The sequence below is a fragment of the Littorina saxatilis genome, linkage group LG9 (assembly GCF_037325665.1).
Source record: "Littorina saxatilis isolate snail1 linkage group LG9, US_GU_Lsax_2.0, whole genome shotgun sequence".
Lineage (NCBI taxonomy): Eukaryota > Metazoa > Mollusca > Gastropoda > Littorinimorpha > Littorinidae > Littorina > Littorina saxatilis.
In genome coordinates this window covers 21,247,400-21,267,399 of record NC_090253.1, presented here as the reverse complement: position 1 = coordinate 21,267,399, position 20,000 = coordinate 21,247,400, and the positions used below count along the sequence as shown (strand labels likewise).

The following is a 20,000-nucleotide window of genomic DNA, read 5'->3' as shown; positions in this document are numbered from 1 at the left end:
CAATCCCTTGTTTAGTACACTGGCTTTTATTAGCTGGTGTTCATTATAAACCGCTTTTTCTGCCCGTTTGAAGACGTATTTCAAATCAGTGTATTTAACCCCCTGCGTGTGCGTCAATTTCAAAGATATGCGCATGGTTTCTGCTCAACTGTGACCGTCCGCAGATAAAATCGTTATTGCTATCTGAACTCTGTTTAATTAAAATGTTGCTCATGATGGTTGACGCACATTTTTGAGCCTGTCATTTCGGGAAAATACAGGACAGCTCTTTCTACTGTATACAAGTTCTGACATGTGAACTAAAAATAGAAATGTCAGCTTGCATCATACGATCCTTGTTTGGACCAAAGAGTATTGCCCTCCGTATGGTAACACTCTTTGGTTGGACTCTATTTTAGTAAATAGTTTTGGTCGAAAAGCATTATGGGCTACATATCAAGCAAAGGGCCGTTACCGACCAGAAGACTGTTTCTCGTTGCTCTTTTCGCCAGAATTCTCTTTGTCCAAGGTTAAAGCCACGTTTATATTTGTGCTGCCCTTGTGCTTTAAGCAACAACTTTGCATCGTTAATGGTTTTGAGAGCAATTGTAGTTCATTTTTATATTTAGTCAAGTTTTGACTAAATATTTTAACATCGAGGGGGAATCGAAACGAGGGTCGTGGTGTATGTGCGTGCGTGCGTGCGTGTGTGCGTGCGTGTGTGTGTGTGTGTGTGTGTGTAGAGCGATTCAGACTAAACTACTGGACCGATCTTTATGAAATTTGACATGAGAGTTCCTGGGTATGAAATCCCCATACGTTTTTTTCATTTTTTTTATAAATGTCTTTGATGACGTCATATCCGGCTTTTCGTGAAAGTTGAGGCGGCACTGTCACGCCCTCATTTTTCAACCAAATTGGTTCAAATTTTGGTCAAGTAATCTTCGACGAAGCCCGGGGTTCGGTATTGCATTTCAGCTTGGTGGCTTAAAAATTAATTAATGACTTTGGTCATTAAAAATCGGAAAATTGTAAAAAAAAATAAAAATTTCTAAAACGACCCCAATTTACATTTATCTTATTCTCCATCATTTGCTGATTCCAAAAACATATAAATATGTTATATTCGGATTAAAAACAAGCTCTGAAAATTAAATATATAAAAATTATTATCAAAATTTTTTTTCGAAATCAATTTAAAAACACTTTCATCTTATTCCTTGTCGGTTCCTGATTCCAAAAATATATAGATATGATATGTTTGGATTAAAAACACGCTCAGAAAGTTAAAACGAAGAGAGGTCCAGAAAAGCGTGCTATCCTTCTTAGCGCAACGAATACCCCGCTCTTCTTGTCAATTCCACGGGCGGTGGAGTGACGATGCTACGAGTATACGGTCTTGCTGCGTTGCGTTGCGTTCAGTTTCATTCTGTGAGTTCGACAGCTACTTGACTAAATATTGTATTTTCGCCTTACGCGACTTGTTTGTGCTTAATAGAACTAATGTTCGCCGGTAGTGCTCATTTGAACAAGTGTAATTCATCGTTTGTGTTTCTGTCTAAGAAATACTGAAAACATTTTTGTGTGTTTTAAGAATAATTGTTATTTACTGTGTTTAAATGTTTGTGTCTGAAAAAGGAACAACTGTCATTCATCGCTTGTGTTATGATAACAACTGTCATCCATCGTTTGTGTTTACCAGACTAACTATATCTTATAGTGGTGTTTTTTTTCTCTCTAACGATTAATTGTAATTCATCGCTTGTGTTATGATAACAACTGTCATCCATCGTTTGTGTTTACAAGACTAACTATATCTTATAGTGGGTTTTTTTCTCTCTCTAACGATCAACCGTTAATCATCGTTTGTGTTATAAGAACAACGGTAATTCACCGCCCAGTCAATATCAGGCTTAACCTCTCCATTGTTTAAGTATTAATTGTTGATTTATTCATTTTCTTATATTCAAAAGAAAATTATTTATCTACACAGCCATTCATTCACCGATTCATTCAATAACTGAATTCATTCAATCATTATTTTTTCATTGATTCATTCGTTTCAGAGCCTACACAAAAGTAATGGTAAAAATGATCCGCAAAACCCAATCAACCACTGACTTTCGTTCCTTGTGTAATTTTCAGAATAGAACCTGTGGACTCCTCAAAGATGGGCAAACGTCGCATCCTCTCCTTTGGCCTCATGTTCGCCCTTGAATGTTTCGACTTCGTCAACGACTGGTTGCTGTACGCTGAATACATGGTAGCAGATAAAGGCCTAGTGTACGGACCGCCGGACGAAGGTGCTGTTTGGAGTCTGCTTGGTTTCAATATCTTGGGGTAAGTTCAGTTAATGACATTTATTCCCCCCTCTGCTTCTTTCTCTCTGTAAACTTGTAGGGCTAATTATTTTTCCGTAACTTACCCAACAACCAAAATCATTTACCCAACAACGGGCCTGAATCCTCGATAGCTCATGGGTAGAGACTTTACACATTGTGGATCTACTTTTTGCGACTCGAAAGTTCAGAACACTCTAATGTACAAAATATACATTTCTGGAGCAAACAATACAACCATACCGCATTTAAACCAGCAACTAGTGGCTTGAACACATGAATCTCAATATAAATCCATGAGTTTGGTTGTTTTCTGAATTCAGATCACAGGCGAAGGTATCGTCCACTGGACTACTACTATCACAGAAAGACTACAAGGTTTGTCACTCACCTTCGAGTCTTCTGTGTTCTTGGAGTCGCTTCCTGGGGAAAAATATTGTTCAAGACGGTTTGCCTCTTCCTACAGTCTGTGTAAGGTCAAATAAATACAGTTGAATGATTGTTTGAACTATATGCACCTTTAGTTTTCAGCTTCCGTTCGCTGCAGGTTGTTTTTAACCATCATTTGGACGAATCTTCGTTTGCGAGCCGCTAATATCCACTTGGCGTCTAATTATGCATCCGCACCGAATATGCATACCAGCGCTCATTGGTCTAAAACATATGTAAATATTGTGCAGCAAAGGGAAGCTACCCACGGGAAAATAATCATCGAATATCCTGTTATTAACCAATGAGCGCTGGTATGCATATTCGGTGCGGATGCATAATTAGACGCCAAGTGGATATTAGCGGCTCGCAAACGAACATTCGTCCAAATGATGGTTAATAACAACCTGCAGCGGACGGAAGCTGAAAATTAAAGGTACATGCAGTTCAAACAATCATTCAGCTGTATTTATTTGACATTACACATACTGTAGGAAGAGGCAAACCGTCTTGAACAATATTTTCCCCCAGGAAGCGACTCTAAGAACACAGAAGACTCGAAGGTGAGTGACGTACCTTGTAGTCTTTCTGTGATAGTACTGTAGTAGTCCAGTGGACGATACCTTCGCCTGTGTTCAGATCTGCCGTGCACACTCGTTTATCGCCAGCAAGATTCCAAGGAAAAAGTAACTCTCATACTTTGTCTAGCGACACGAGTAGTTCCCCTTCCAGATTTCGGCTGCATCGACAAGACGCCGGTCAGTTTTCAACAATATTTCATTTTATAAACAGATCACACGCAATCAATTGCAAACATTTAATCAACTTAAAGAACATGCAGCGGTTTCATACACTATTTTGCCCCAGAAAACTGAACTTCATACAGTTTTTAACGTTGGAACACGGTTGTAACTGTAAAACTTCGTCTGCTAGTCACATTCGAGGAAAGAACATTTCCTGTTAATCGATCGCCTGCGCAGGTAGCCTGGTTGGATGAATATGATTCGATCAAACTTTCGCACGAAAACTCCTCTTTTCTTTGAATAACTGAAGAAAGGAGGAATAAAGAGGTTACATACCTCGTCTCAGTGATTATCAAAAATAATGGTCTCAGTTCGCGGTCATGAAAAAGCTCGCTGAAGCTCGCATTTTTCATGATCCGCTAACTTCGACCATTATTTTTGATAATCACTGAGACTCGGCATGTAACCTCTACTTATTCCCACCTCTGCTTCTTTCTCTCTGTAAAGGTGTAGGGCTAGTTCTTTTTCGGTAACTTACCCAACAACCAAAATCACTTACCCAACAACGGGACTGAATCCTCGATAGCTCACAGGTTGATGAGTTAGACTTTGAGGGAACTACTTTAGCGATTGAAAAGTTCCGAATGCTCTAATGTACGAAATATACATCTCTAGACCAAACAATACAAACATACTGCATTTAAACTGGCAACTACAGGCTTGGACACATTAATCTCCATATAAAATCCATGAGTTTGGTTGTTTTCTAAATCCAAATCTAACGCTCAGTGCAGAGAAACTCGCTTTAGATCTCTTATGGGTGCAAGCAAACTCCCAAGGCAAGTAACTCTCGTACTCTGCCTAGCGACAAGAGTAGTTCCCCTTCCAAATTTTCTGAACTGAGTTGCTTGGACAAAAGACTGCAATCCGACGGTTAGTTTTCGACAATATTTCATTTTTTTAACAGATCACACGCAACCAAGTGCACACATCTCATCAATTTAAGAACATACAGCGGTTTCATACATTATTTTGCCCCAGAAAACTGAACTTCATACAGTTTTTAACGTTGGAACACGGGTGCAAAAGTTCGTCTGCTGGTCCCATTCGAAGAAAGAACATTTCCTGAGCGATACCAAAACATGAACAGAACACACACTATCTGCCTTTACCGCCACAGCATAATAACAACATAACTGTGTACTTGATTTTCCCTGAACTATTCAACTGCCCAGGTAGACTGGTTGAGTGAATCGGATTCGATCAAACTTTCGCACAAAAACTCCTCTTTTCTTTGAATAACTGAAGAAAGGAGGAATAAAGAGGTTACATACTTCGTCTCAGTGATTAATTAAACATAATGGTCTCAGTTCGCGGTCATGAAAAAGCTCGCTGAAGCTCGGCATGTAACCTCTACATATATGTCATATAAAATTATGACAAGAACAGTGTTATCTCTCTTGCAGTTCTGTCTTTTCTCCAGTCCTTGTCTGAGGAGACATTTCATCGATGTTACTTGCTCAGTGAGTTACAACTACTGTGGTTCTGTAATTTGCTGTGTACACATTCTTGAGCAGGAAAAATATGCCGAAGGAAAATGTGATTGCCGCTGATGATAATTTTAACAGATTGCTATCTTTCAGGGATCCTTTTTGCTATTGTTCGACACAAAATAATGTGCTTTAATTAGAAGGGGTTAGGGAAAAGGTCGGGAGTACCACAGAATGATGTGCACAACATAAAGTTAGGCGATGAATGGATTAACAATTAACATACCGTTAAAAAAGAAAAAGAGCAGGAAGTTTTACTCGGACAAACGCCTTACATCTACACCCTGGCAATCAGCAAATTTGATCAGCATAAAATAGTCCACGTAGAATTTGGAATGTGTGTCAGTGAAAAGATGCTCTCACCCAACAAAGCCTGAACAGTAATGCTGTGATGTACGTGCACTGTGGTTTACACGGGAACGTGCAAGGCGACTTTTGACCTTTAAATTTAACTATTTCGTGCAGTGACGTGGGGAGGGAGGTTATTGCATCGGCAACATATCAAACCACCTCGGAGAAGACCATTAAGCTTTACTGTCCTTCTTACACAGGAAGGAAAATATAACCAAACTTGCCCTTGCGAGCACCTCTTGATTAAGACAACCTGCCCATCATGACAATCCCAAAAGGATGAAGATTTTCTTTCTGTAGAAACAAAACTTTCCATAGCGACCACCTGTATGTAACGACCAACTTTTGTCGGTTCCTTGGGTGGCCATTATAGACAGGCTCGATTGCATCTATCATTGATTTCCCATTGATATCTGCAGAACTGGGTTCTTTTTCTTTGAGCTGATCAATCTGGGGAGGGAGCTGTTCAGCGACGAAGAGCCCTGGATGGACCCAACCGTGTTGTCCGCAATCGTTCTGTGGTTTGAGGACGTTCCACAGATGGGCATCAACCTTAGAATATCCGCCTGTCGCGAAGACCCCAGGAGTATCCTCCAGCTCATCAAGGCGTCTCTCCTACTTGCCGGTAAGTAAGACATAATACATAACATTATTTATGGTCTATACAATACAAACAATTCATGTAAACTTTGGCTTGAGTACTGTTTTGAAATAGATGTATTAAAGCCCCAGTATGTCTCACTTTAAAATTGGCAATCTAGTGGCTGCTCCGCCTGGCGTCTGGCATTATGAGGTTAGTGCTAGGACTGGTTGGTCCGGTGTCAGAATAATGTGACTGGGTGAGACATGAAGCCTGTGCTGCGACTTCTGTCTTGTGTGTGGCGCACGTTAAATGTTAAAGCAGCACCGGCCTGATATCACCCTTCGTGGTGGACTGGGCGTTAAGCAAACAAACAAACAAAAAACCAGTATGTCTCAAATGGTTTACAGAACGATTAAAATCTTCTCATGAAAAAAGCAGTTATAACCTTATCGGACACACTTGGAATAACATTTAATAGCATTAAATGACACAGTTCGTTTAAATGGCTATTTAGCTCGCGTAAACCACACACCTGTTTTCATGGTTTATCTAACCCCTGAGCTATCGTGAACCCGTGTGATCCACTTTCCTTTTTTTCACAATTTAGTAGTCAGTTTGTGATTTCAATGCGACTCGCTGTAGCCCGTTATTGTGTACCTCTGAATCTAAAACGCAACAAACGGCTGCGAGTCACACGAACTGAGCGGTGGCGGTTGAACGTTCAAAGAAATCATGCGACATGCAGAACATTCGTCTGCTACGAGAATCACGTTTTGCGGGACACCACGTTTGTTTCAAAGACCTTTTTTTCCACAAAAGGTCAATAACTGTTGTCTGGTTCGACCAAAGGGAGATTATTCAAAAATCTAACATGTTTTTCAGATAGAGCACTTAATAATCTTTACATTGATTTATAATATGCCTGACTTGTCTATGTTATTAACATGTACGTCTTGTTTGAAATCAGATAATTTCTTGACAAACTGTACTTTGATTGCCTGAGATGATGTTCCTGTTGGGAGCCGATCTTTCAGCTGTAAAGAAGGCAAACTAATTAAGGCTTATGTTTTTAACAACAACAATTTACATTGCAGATGTGCTGATACACATCATCATAGCCTGCTTTGAGTACCGCAAAACCACTAAAACATGCAGGGACGAGCAAGAGTGCAGGCAACGTTATATAAGCTGGGGGTTTATCATACTAGCCATGATCATCACCACGTTGGGTGCTGTAGCCTTGTTGTTTCTGAGCCTGACCTATCGTGGCACTAACGGCAAAATCGGAGGGCATCAACCCACAACCGACACGGAGGAACAGTACAACGAACTTGGGTACTTTGAGGTACGTACCTGATTGAGCAGATGCTCCCAAATACTGAAAATGAAATCCACGAAAACCGACGATCAAATAAATTTGTTGAAAAATGTCCTTTTCCATGACAAAAAGTGTTTTCATTTTTGGGGAATAAATTCAAACATTTATTCTTTTACATTATCTTTTGGTAGCGTATAAACTAACTGGCCACTGCTACCACCGAAGACTTGAAATCTGAAATTTCTCACGATAACCGTCGGGTGACATGAAGAGCGAGGCATTTTCTAAACTTTTTGGGCCTGCGCTTCTTTACTCAGATGCTAGAGACGTGTGTTGCATGGTAGAAAACAGCGTGGTATATCTGCATGCCAGGCATACGGCCTTCAGTCGAATGATATTTTAGGAAAGGTGAGAGGGAAAAGTTTGGGCTAAGAAGAACAGCCCTTTGGGGGAACAGAACCCAAAGTGTGACATGTAAACCAACACATTAAAATCAGGAGTCTAACTTTCACGATGCCAAGAAAAAAGAAGAATTTTTGAAATCGCATAACTGATTCGGGAATAAGAACAGATTTCAAAACCACCAAAACAATGTATGTCGATAGAGTTTTTAGCATTCCCTGTAACTCGGTTTTAAATGGAACACCCACGGTTGCGTCTTCCTTCCCTCTTCCCTGTACAGCCCACATAAATACTCGTTTTTTTCATGACCTCGTGACTTCTTTTTCAGAACGTGAATGTATTTCTCCATCACCCTGACTTCGCTCTATCAACGCCTCCAAAATCAGCGGTGTCTGAGGCTGAATGGATTCGACTCATGTCCATCAACGACATCCGCAACGCAGAAAACCAAATCAGGAACTTCAACCTCATTCATGAGAAGAACGACTCGCACTTCAAAATGGCAATCTACCAGGTGAGCCCAATAACACGACAACGCAATGTTATTACCTTTAATTTTATTTACAACTAGACCATGCAAAGCCTACGTCAAAAGGCCACTCCATAATATCAATACTATGAACTTTATTTAAAGATAAATATCCACTTCAAAATACCACGTTCGGCGAGGGATTTATTTCCCAGAGTCAACTTTGTGCAGACTCTCCTCGATGTCCAAACAGCCGCGTGTGCACGATAAAGAACCCAAGTTCACAGCAAAAGTCTCAGGGCTTGGACACATGAATACAGGCTTGCATGAAAAAAACAAAAACTGGGTAGCGCCGTATACTGTACGGCAACTCGCTTTCCGCAGGGAGAAAGCAGCCCGAATTTCCATGAGGGTCGCCCCATAGGACTATATAAATCTTATCCTATCCTATCCTGCCTCTCTGTAAAGTGAGTCAAGTGGTACTGCCTTGCATGTCTGCAAAACTGTGATGTGAAGTTCAACTTCATCCATGACAAGACTAACACTGACGTCAAAATGCCTCTCCATATGGAGACGACAAAAACGCACAGATAAACACCGATGGACCGGGTTTTGGGGTCTTCGTCAACAGCAAAAATCAAAACCCCCCAAAAAGTAGAAATGACAAAGATAGAAAAATAAGAAAATGAGTGTAAATAGGTTCAGCCCAGAAGAGAATACACATAACCTAACAGTTGTCTTTTCTCTTCTCAAACATTGTTTGTCATTTCTTTGCTGTACACAAAGACTTGGAGGTCGAAACCGGTTCATCTTAGTTTAATTTATCTGTGCGTTTTGCATTTTAATCTTACTGACCTTCAGGCGAGTGCCTTCAAAGTTTCTTCCCATGTTGACAGGAAAACAACGAGCAAGGAAAGTGGACACTATCAGGTTGTTATCAAATGGAGCTTGCGACCAGAGCCATGTCTGCGGTGAACGAGTCCACTTGCAGGGGAGCAAGCTTCTTCAATAACAGGCCAACCAGCATGTACATCAACTTCTACTTTGAGAAACCGGGAACGTCCGTCTTCAGGAAACACATCTTTGGGGAGATCTATGTAAACATGAAGGTAGGTGTTCAAAGTGAAGAACTGTTTGGTTGTAGAAGGGAGGGGGGGGAGGGTATGTGAAAGTGAAGGAGAATCAATCAGCTTTCGAAAGGCTCATCGTTTGGACTTCTATTATTGTCGCGTGCATGCACGTTTGCATGTTTAGTTTTTCACACAAAAACTTTGGCCACACCACACAGCACTCACAGAACACCGATGCAAATAAATGAAAGTATTTAATAGTTCCCAGTTGGGTGAAATATGGGGGTGACGATGGATGGAACAATGAAAGGGTTACCACGAATGCATGAGGATGAACATAATGAACATGAGAAAGTACACAACAGTCAAAATAATGTCAACAAACGACATACGAGACAATCAGGACAGTCAAACACAAAGCACGTACGTCATAAAGGCCCTCCTCATTCCATAAATGATATCTATCGTAAGAAAGTACTTATCTACACGTTCGACGAATTCAGGGGGGGGGGGGGGTGCGCCCTCGGGTCGACACCTGCGTCTCTGTCGCGGGGGTGAGAGAATCAGCCCAGTTAAGAGCTGTCACACGGCACACACTCTGCAGCGACGGCGCCGGTTCGATGTTGCTGCCCAACAGCAGCGTGGTTGCGCCGCTGTGACGTTACAAGATAGCTGCTCAAAACAGCGTAATGAAGCCTCGGAGAAGATCCAGAGGGGCTGCTCACACAGCAGCGTGGGGGTGACGATGCGAGAGTCCAAACTGGCTGCTCAAGCAGCAGCGTGGTGGAGCCTCCTCCATGCTGTGAAGCTAGGGTTCGCACCTTCCCGTCCGGTCTGTCTTCGACAGTAAACACTGAAAGCCTAGAAGGCCAAAGTCAATATTCTCCCCAAAAATATAAGACACGTGACTTCCTCCTCCAATAGACATCATTATTAGGGATGAGGAGGAAGCACAATGACTAAACTTTGGTTTCTTTCTACGATATAATTTACCATTATAATGATTTCCTTTTAAACACTATGATGAACACTATTTACAACAACACAAAGACGAGACAAAACAGTACAACTGGTAACTAATGTAGGTTCCCCGTTCCCTGCCACCGGCCGCTAATTCACCTTCAGCAAAAACTGACAAAAGTCTATCCAATTAGACCAAGAAATTTGACTTACCTCACACAGGCTAATGAAAAACATCGCGCACTTTACGCAACCGACTTTAACAAAGTCCACAGTAGACGTACATTACTACTGAAAATAACTTCGAACTCAAACGACAATTCACACCCGAATTTCGAAGCCGTTCGAACAAACATCTGGTCTCGGCCGAGACAGAAAAAAGAAATGCCTATGAATTTCTCAGTCAGCAACCAGGTAAACGGTGAACCCTACAAATAGCGCGCAGCTTACCGTGAACGTCCCGTGCAATGCGTGCAAAGCGTGCAAGGCGCGAATCACTGAGCTAAGCCCAGCTACCGGTCTTCCCACCTTGACACAGGTACCTGTCAGCAACGCCCGACCAAGGAACCTTATAACTACATACAACTGTCCGCGACAATGCCCCCCAAGTTAAGCATAGACATCTGTCTACACGGCAAAAGATCCCTATTCAACGCATGCCCGACTGAGGTAGTCGGCTCCCACGTTGCGACTACCGGGAATCACCCGCACATGACAAAACAAGCAAACAAAAAGATATGCATTATTCCTGTAGCATGCACGTCAAAAATGTACAAAAACTGTGTTTCTTAGCCCCCGAAGGTGTAGATCTTAACAGTTATGCCTGTGTTCTTGAAGACTTCCTTGATCATCTCAAGGACGGCGCTCCAGTTCAGCTCGTCCAATCCACATCCGATCTGCGGCATGGCCAGGGAAGCGACATTGTTCTGCTTGCAGTGGTCCCTCATAGCTTCCATGGAGGACCGCAGCGTTTTGTAGGAGGGTTTGTGAAAGTAGCGTTTCTTGGTGATCATGTAGTAAACGTAGGAAGCACCTACCTGTAGTACAGCCACCTCTCCCACCTTCTTGTTTTGTGCTCTAAGTTGATCAACTTTTCCAAACGATTGCTTGAAGTGAACGGCAATGCCTTTTCCCATCTCAAGATCTTCACTGACGCAGTGGGCCATAGCATCATCAGGTTCACAGCTGAAAAGGTCGCCTCTGATCTCTGTTAGCTCAAACCCCACAACAGGTTGACCCTGTCGCCCTTGTCTGTCTCTGTACAACTTGAGAAGATTGGCGTGGTACAGCTTCTCACGCCCGTAGATCCGAATCCTGTAGTCTGACTCGCCTTTCTTCTCCAAAACGTCGAACGGTCCCTGCCAACACAACTGCAGCTTGTTCTTCTTCTGCGGCAGCAGCAACAAAACCTTGTCTCCAGGCTGGAACTGTCTTCGCACTGTCTTCCGGTTGAACACCTCCGCGTGTTTCTGTGCAGCAGCTGACAGATTCTGACGCGCCAGTTTGCAGGTTTCCTCAATCCGGTTCCTCAAGTCAACCACATACTCAGAAGTCGTACGAACTTGTTCATCGACTTGCTCCTCCGTCCATAGGTTGCGAAGAACAGACATGGGTCCTCGCACTGTCCTGCCGTATAGAAGCTCAAAGGGAGAGAATCCCAGACTCTCCTGTGGAACTTCACGATAAGCGAAGAGGAGTGCAGGAATGTAGCGATCCCACTGCTTCGGTTTCTCTTGAGCAAGCTTGCGTAGCATGGTCTTGAGTGTTCCGTTGTATCGTTCCACCAATCCGTTTCCTTGCGCATGATACGGAGTAGTCGCTAAACCCTTGATGGCCAGCAAACGCTCCACTTCTTTCATCACCTCGGACATGAACTGGGTACCACGGTCTGTCAAAATCTCTGAGGGAATTCCTACTCGAGTCCAGACTGCCCACATCGCTTCTGCAACCTTCACAGCCTCAATCGACTTCAATGGAATGGCTTCCGGGTACCGAGTAGCGTAGTCCACAAACACCAAAATGTACCTGTTACCAGACTCAGAAGCAGGGATGATGGGACCCACCAGATCGATCGCCACACGCTCGAACGGCGTATCGATGAGAGGCATCTTACCTAACGGTACCTTCTGTGGCTTATGAGAAACCTTCTGACACTGATCGCAAGACAACACAAAGCGACGTATGTCTGCGCACATACCTGGCCAAAAGAACTGCTGCCAAACTCGATCACGTGTCCTCTGAACACCCATGTGACCTCCCATAGGCGGTTCATGGGCCAACTTGATAACACCTAACCTCAACTGCTGGGGAACAACAACCTGAGTATAGACGCTACCACCACCGCGATACTCACGGTACAGAATCTTCTTCTTCCAAACAAACCCAACTTCACCGGAGTGACCAGACGTTCGGACGTCTCGGCGATCTGCCGCCTCACGACAACTCTTCAAAGTCGAATCATTCCGCTGAAGGTCATGCAACTGCTCAGGGGTGACTGTTTCTAGCCCTGGAGCAGCAACATGCAACAAAGTCGGCTTCTTTCCTTCAGCGGCAGCCTGAGCACGAGTGACAACTGACACAACCTTGGACACAGCGTACACTGGAAGAACAATCGAGTCACCCAGCCGGGCGTGATTACCTACAATGAAATCAGCAACAGGTGTATCCATGACGATAGCCTCAACCTCACCAGTGTAGAAAGGACAATCAACCTGAACCTTAATCACTGGATAGCGCCTCTTGATGTCTTTCTCAGCCATAGAAACCTCAAGATCCTGTCCTGTGAACTGAGACCTTGAAACTAATGAACTCTTCACGACACAAACCTGAGATCCAGTATCACGCAACCCCTCCACTGCAACACCATCTACCACAACCAGGCATCTCGGGTCGTAGTCTTGCTGGCTACAGGGAGTACACAAAGTGGGTACACTGACGGGCGGTAAAGACTTCTCAGGACCACTATTCACCGCTCCCGTCGACTTGCTCTTCTTGGGGCAATCTCTAGCCAAATGTTTGGGGGACTCACAGATGTAACACTTCCTACCGGATGTACCAAATGAGTTATCTCCACTTTTCTGCTTTTCATCAACGCCAGCCTTTCCACCCTGATCACGATCATGCTGAAAAAACTTCTTACTGTCACGGTGTGCTTCAAAATGAATCTCAGCGGACTTAACTGCTTCGGCTAACGTCTGAGGTTTTTTCTCCTTAACGTACGCGGCCATGTCCGCGCTCAGGGTCTGCAAGAACTGTTCAAGCAAAACCAACTGTTTCAGTTCTGTGATCTCGGAAAGCTCATGCCACTTAGTCAAATTCTCTTCAATGCGAGCACCGAACTGTCTGAACGTTTCATGTTCTTTTCTCTTGCAGGTTCTGAGACGACGGCGGTAGGTTTCGGCTGTGAGCTGATAGCGGCCTAACAACGCGACCTTCAAACCGTCATAGTCGTCCGCGCTATCATCATCAAGAGTGTTGTACACTTCTACAGCCCTACCCGACAACCTAGTCGAGACCCTAGTTGCCCATGTATTTCTCTTCCACTTGTACAAGGTAGCGACTCTCTCAAACCTTTTCAACCAAGTAGCTATGTTTTCTTTGCTCTCATCAAACATCGGTATGGAAGGCCGAAAACCACGAAGGTCACTAGACCCTTCTTCACCTGAGGAATCTCCCTCATTATCAGCTCCATCCCTACTTCCTCTCTTCACCCTCTTACTTTCCGACTCTCTCTGCAGGAGTTGCATGCGAAGGTCATGCTCTTCTCTTTCCTGCCTTAGTTTTTCTTCCGCGGCTTTCTCATCAGTCTCCCGCTGAGCTTGAACATACTTAACTCTCTCATCAGTCTCTCGACGCGCTACTTCTAGCTTGTCCTGATAAGCTTTCCCTTCCAGCTCTAGTCTAGCCTGTTCCGCATCTTCACGGGTCATTCGCTCGGCAATAAACTCAGGAATACTGGTAGATTTAACACCTAGCTCCTCAGCAAATGAACGCCATCTAGCAATCCTATCCGAACTACTTTCTGTCCTAGACGCCATGATAGCACTATCATCAAGAACACGACCAGAACGAAGTTCCATAAACGAGAACAAACTAGCAAACGGTTAGCCAAAACATGGAAAATCAAACAAGGCACGGCTGACTGGCAACAAGGACAGGCAACCCACAAGGCCTGATGCTAACCCTCGGGCCCCTCCAACCACCCACAGTTACCAGACAACAACAAAAGCTAATTAACTACAGTACATCAGTGTCCAGTGTATGGGAAGTGTGGCCAACGACAAAAATGAAGTGAATTCCTTGAATTCAAAGAGAATTTATCCTGGCAAGCTCGCCATTGTCGCGTGCATGCACGTTTGCATGTTTAGTTTTTCACACAAAAACTTTGGCCACACCACACAGCACTCACAGAACACCGATGCAAATAAATGAAAGTATTTAATAGTTCCCAGTTGGGTGAAATATGGGGGTGACGATGGATGGAACAATGAAAGGGTTACCACGAATGCATGAGGATGAACATAATGAACATGAGAAAGTACACAACAGTCAAAATAATGTCAACAAACGACATACGAGACAATCAGGACAGTCAAACACAAAGCACGTACGTCATAAAGGCCCTCCTCATTCCATAAATGATATCTATCGTAAGAAAGTACTTATCTACACGTTCGACGAATTCAGGGGGGGGGGGGGTGCGCCCTCGGGTCGACACCTGCGTCTCTGTCGCGGGGGTGAGAGAATCAGCCCAGTTAAGAGCTGTCACACGGCACACACTCTGCAGCGACGGCGCCGGTTCGATGTTGCTGCCCAACAGCAGCGTGGTTGCGCCGCTGTGACGTTACAAGATAGCTGCTCAAAACAGCGTAATGAAGCCTCGGAGAAGATCCAGAGGGGCTGCTCACACAGCAGCGTGGGGGTGACGATGCGAGAGTCCAAACTGGCTGCTCAAGCAGCAGCGTGGTGGAGCCTCCTCCATGCTGTGAAGCTGGGGTTTGCACCTTCCCGTCCGGTCTGTCTTCGACAGTAAACACTGAAAGCCTAGAAGGCCAAAGTCAATATTCTCCCCAAAAATATAAGACACGTGACTTCCTCCTCCAATAGACATCATTATTAGGGATGAGGAGGAAGCACAATGACTAAACTTTGGTTTCCTTCTACGATATAATTTACCATTATAATGATTTCCTTTTAAACACTATGATGAACACTATTTACAACAACACAAAGACGAGACAAAACAGTACAACTGGTAACTAATGTAGGTTCCCCGTTCCCTGCCACCGGCCGCTAATTCACCTTCAGCAAAAACTGACAAAAGTCTATCCAATTAGACCAAGAAATTTGACTTACCTCACACAGGCTAATGAAAAACATCGCGCACTTTACGCAACCGACTTTAACAAAGTCCACAGTAGACGTACATTACTACTGAAAATAACTTCGAACTCAAACGACAATTCACACCCGAATTTCGAAGCCGTTCGAACAAACATCTGGTCTCGGCCGAGACAGAAAAAAGAAATGCCTATGAATTTCTCAGTCAGCAACCAGGTAAACGGTGAACCCTACAAATAGCGCGCAGCTTACCGTGAACGTCCCGTGCAATGCGTGCAAAGCGTGCAAGGCGCGAATCACTGAGCTAAGCCCAGCTACCGGTCTTCCCACCTTGACACAGGTACCTGTCAGCAACGCCCGACCAAGGAACCTTATAACTACATACAACTGTCCGCGACAATTATAAAACATATCAATGTGATGTGGAGAGCCAACCATTCTTTGGTTGGAAGGTAATGGGAAGGAGGGAGTAGTGGTATTGATAGGAAGTGCAAGAAAAGTTACATGTATTTGCTTGTCCTTTTGTAGAGTTCTATGTACATAGCAAGTCCCACCTCCGTCCCCTTCATTGTATCCTGCTCACACGAACAACACCACAACAAACAAACAAACAAACAAACAAGCAAACAAACTAACGCGTTATGACCATGAATATGCATTTTTCTTTACCAGGTTTTCAACAACGGACAATGCACAGACGTGACCACCCCGCCTTCCATCCACTACTACCGTGTCAACGCGGTCAGCAACCACGACGCCAAGAATCTTCTCATGGAAGGCAGCAGGCCACGTTTCTACCGTAGCGACACAAACGACCTGCAGGATGTTAGTCAAGTCTGGAAGACCGGCTGGGCGCAATGCAAAACCTCTGGCAGTCTGGCACCAGTTTTGGACTCGGGCATTACTGTCGAGTGTTCCAATACTGGTGTATGATATTTCATTGAATGTTAGGTTCTTGTTTGTGCGTAGCAATAGGTTCGATATTATGTCCTTGTGTGTGTGTGTGTGTGTGTGTGTGTGTGTGTGTGTGTGTGTGTGTGTGTGTGTGTGTGTGTGTGCTTTATGAAAGGTAACGTGCACAGAGTTGTTGAGTATGTCGGAGACGATGATTGATGGTATTTTTTTTATACTTTGTGTAGCAAAGTGCACTTCGCTACCCTAAACACTCTAATCATCGCATAGCGAAACAGCCTTGTGTACAGTACATAGCAGACGATACGATGATGCGCGCGCACCATTGCCGGCGCAAATTCTAATAAAATACCTTTCTTTATATATCTACCTAACTTCTATCTTTCAAAGTCCCTTTTATCTTTGATACGGTCCTAATTATATTTAGGTTTGCATAGAAGTCACTGATTAGGCTGGATGGCTGCATATTATTGTGTTATTTACGATAATGCTTCGAACTGACCAAAGCGTCACTCTGACCTTGACCGGTTTTCATGTATCGTCGAGAGAAATTGATTCTCACAAACTCATCTTTGTCTTTTCAATCATTGTTTTGTCATTTTTGTATCACTATTACATATCCCGTACCTATGTTGCATATGATTTTAGTTTGTTTATAAGGATTTGGTTGTAATGAGTGATGCTTGGTTCCTCTGCAAAGATTGCTAATTTATGCAGACAGGTACTCGCGCAGGAATTTAGCCGATTCCATTTACTTTCGGACTTTACCGCTTCGTACTAAGTCAATGTATAATTTTCCCCCAAGTAACGCATATCATGATGTTTGTCTAGGGTTCTTCTTTTTATCTGTATGATTTATGAGTTTGTCCATTATTCCAGTTTAGAGAGTTTTGTAATTTTCCGCACTGAAGTTGGTTCAGTGCCTTCACTAGGACCATTGTTTTTGCATCCTACTAAATAAATATAAGTTTTTATGAAATGTGATCTATTGCAATGGAAAGCTAAAGGTCGTAGCTTTAATTTGATGTATTGTTTGTTATGATTGGTTATGTATTTGTTTAAATAACGTAGGGTAAAGCAAGTGTAAGAAACACAGATTCCGTGTTTCTGGCCGTATTCAGGCGATTTTTATTCTCGGCGGACGGTGCTTTCTGTGCAGTCCGCGCCGGGGCTATATATAGGATGCATTCGCTCCTAGCAGCTGAACACGACACTACCCTTGCTTTGCTGTCTACGGGTTTCGCCTTCGGCCTCTACGTTTCCTTGCATTGTTTTCTTGAATAAAAAGTTGAAACAAGACGCTTGGACTTGGGCTTCGTGTATCTACTACTACCCTTCCACTCCTCCACTACATTTGGCGCTGCGCAGCAGGGTACAGAAGCATCAACTGAAAGAAGACAGTACAGGCAAACATGGCGGACGAGGCAAACACCCCCAACCTGCGGCTCTGCAAGCTGAGGCGTTTCACCGGCGAGGGCGACTGCGTCGAGACTTTCATCCAGGAGGCCAAGCTGATCCTGCAGCTACAGACGGTCCCTGCACTTGCTGCAGCGGCATGGATCCTTGGAGCGCTGGACGGAAGGGCTCGACAGGAGGTCAACACGCCAGCTAAAATTTACGCCATCTTGGAGCAGACGTGGGGCGACCAGCGAGATAGTGTCGCACTGGCTGCCGCCTTCCACAGACGACAACAGGGTCTCGGCGAGTCCGTTAGCGAGTACGCCAGCCACCTACGCGCTGTGTGGGCCAAGACCAATGCTGCCGAGGCCAACACGCTGAACGACAATACGCTGCGCAAGACCTTCGCCACAGGACTCCACCCACAATCCCTGAAGCGTGACATGTGCCGCTTCCTGCGAGAAAAGCCGGCCGCCACCTTCGACGAAGTGTTATTTTGCGGTTGTGTGACCTTGATGGAACTGTGTGGTGCCCATTTGGTGAGTGTGACTATAGCCCTTATTCAACGGACTGTGTATGACGGTGTAGAGAGCCTACAGGACTCAGCCAGTGTATATACTGTACTCGAGTGGCTGTAGCGCGTGCAATCCCATTCTTAGCTAGTGTGACACGTCATATCGGACTTGACGGATACAGACTTGGGCTGGTGACGTTAGCCATGTGGTATTACATAAGACTTTCCTCGGTGTTCGCGGCAGTGAAGTGACGCAAGTGTTGCGTCCACGAAGAGACCCGCAGGTGTGTTTACTGCCGGGTGTTTTGTTGCCGTTTAATTTGTTGATGTTTGATAATGTTCATTTTCATGTATGCTATGCCATGTTTCTTGCATTGGTATGATTGATATTGATTGTTGCGATTATTTGTCATGATGCTTTGAGTGGAATGTGTTGGCGGATGTTTGCGCTTATTGAAATATTTTTTTTTTTGCACAAGCAGATACTACAAATCTGATGGTAATTGCCACCTAGGGTTGAAAGTAATTTAGTGAATACTTGCTGACCTTCAAATAAGGCCCTGTATCATCACTTTCTTAATTGCTCTCTTAAGCGTAAACTAAGTTATGATTTACCTTGTTACCTTTAAATAGGCTTGGTACAGATCATTTGTAATGTTGGATGTCATTGCATTGTGTCAGGTGTATTGTACATGATGTATCATTTTAACAGTGTCAGGTAACTACGTCATTCATTAGTGAATCTGTCCATTTTGTAACTGTTACGTTTTTCACCTAAAATACGTCTTAAACACAGCCTTTACTGTAAAGCCGTGAGCGAGAGTTTTTGTGAGTGTTGAGCTTGTGCATACAAAAGCGCACATTGAAAGAGAAACCCTATATTATCAACTAAACGGATTGGTGGGGATGAAGGTTGCATTTTTGTATGGTAGTGTTGACATTGTGTTACTTTTTCTCAGTGGAGAAAATTTGATAATTGTAGCAATGTTTTCCCATGAAATTCCTGATTGTTTGCACTTTTATGTTTTTGACGCAGTACTTTGATCATATGTAAGACACTTTGTAAAATGCAGGCCTCACTTTTGATTTAGCAAAGCTGGTACTGATCACGAGAACATGTTTTTGTAACTGTCGATTTTCTCAGTGACATATGTGAAAGTCATAGGCAAAGTTTTCGCAATTTTTCTCTTTTTGGATAATCTAAGATGGTTTGATAAATTCAGCCCTTAGGCTTTCCTGTTTTTCTTAAAATCAGCGCGGCCGCTGATATGTAAAAGAGTTGGGGGGGATGTAGCAAAGTGCACTTCGCTACCCTAAACACTCTAATCATCGCATAGCGAAACAGCCTTGTGTACAGTACATAGCAGACGATACGATGATGCGCGCGCACCATTGCCGGCGCAAATTCTAATAAAATACCTTTCTTTATATATCTACCTAACTTCTATCTTTCAAAGTCCCTTTTATCTTTGATACGGTCCTAATTATATTTAGGTTTGCATAGAAGTCACTGATTAGGCTGGATGGCTGCATATTATTGTGTTATTTACGATAATGCTTCGAACTGACCAAAGCGTCACTCTGACCTTGACCGGTTTTCATGTATCGTCGAGAGAAATTGATTCTCACAAACTCATCTTTGT

General features: G+C 43.7%; 2 protein-coding genes across 3 annotated transcripts in view; one reads left to right on the top strand and one right to left on the bottom strand.

Annotated features, from left to right (window-relative positions):
* LOC138975577 (uncharacterized) overlaps positions 1–18,034 on the top strand; it is a 19,557-nt gene extending 1,523 nt beyond the window's left edge. The window contains exons 1-7 of one of the 2 annotated variants that reach the window (XM_070348301.1): positions 388–508; positions 2,125–2,319; positions 5,811–6,016; positions 7,069–7,319; positions 8,023–8,208; positions 9,060–9,272; positions 16,206–18,034. In XM_070348301.1, the coding sequence (XP_070204402.1) occupies positions 2,150–2,319; positions 5,811–6,016; positions 7,069–7,319; positions 8,023–8,208; positions 9,060–9,272; positions 16,206–16,466 (1,287 nt within the window). In that variant the 5' untranslated portion in view covers positions 388–508; positions 2,125–2,149 and the 3' untranslated portion in view covers positions 16,467–18,034. Of the gene's footprint in view, positions 1–387; positions 509–2,124; positions 2,320–5,810; positions 6,017–7,068; positions 7,320–8,022; positions 8,209–9,059; positions 9,273–16,205 lie in introns of those variants that run through there. The other variant, XM_070348300.1, reaches the window with a different exon arrangement.
* LOC138975582 (protein N-terminal glutamine amidohydrolase-like) overlaps positions 1–20,000 on the bottom strand; it is a 570,098-nt gene that overhangs the window by 195,715 nt on the left and 354,383 nt on the right. The gene's annotated exons all lie outside the window — the stretch shown is intronic.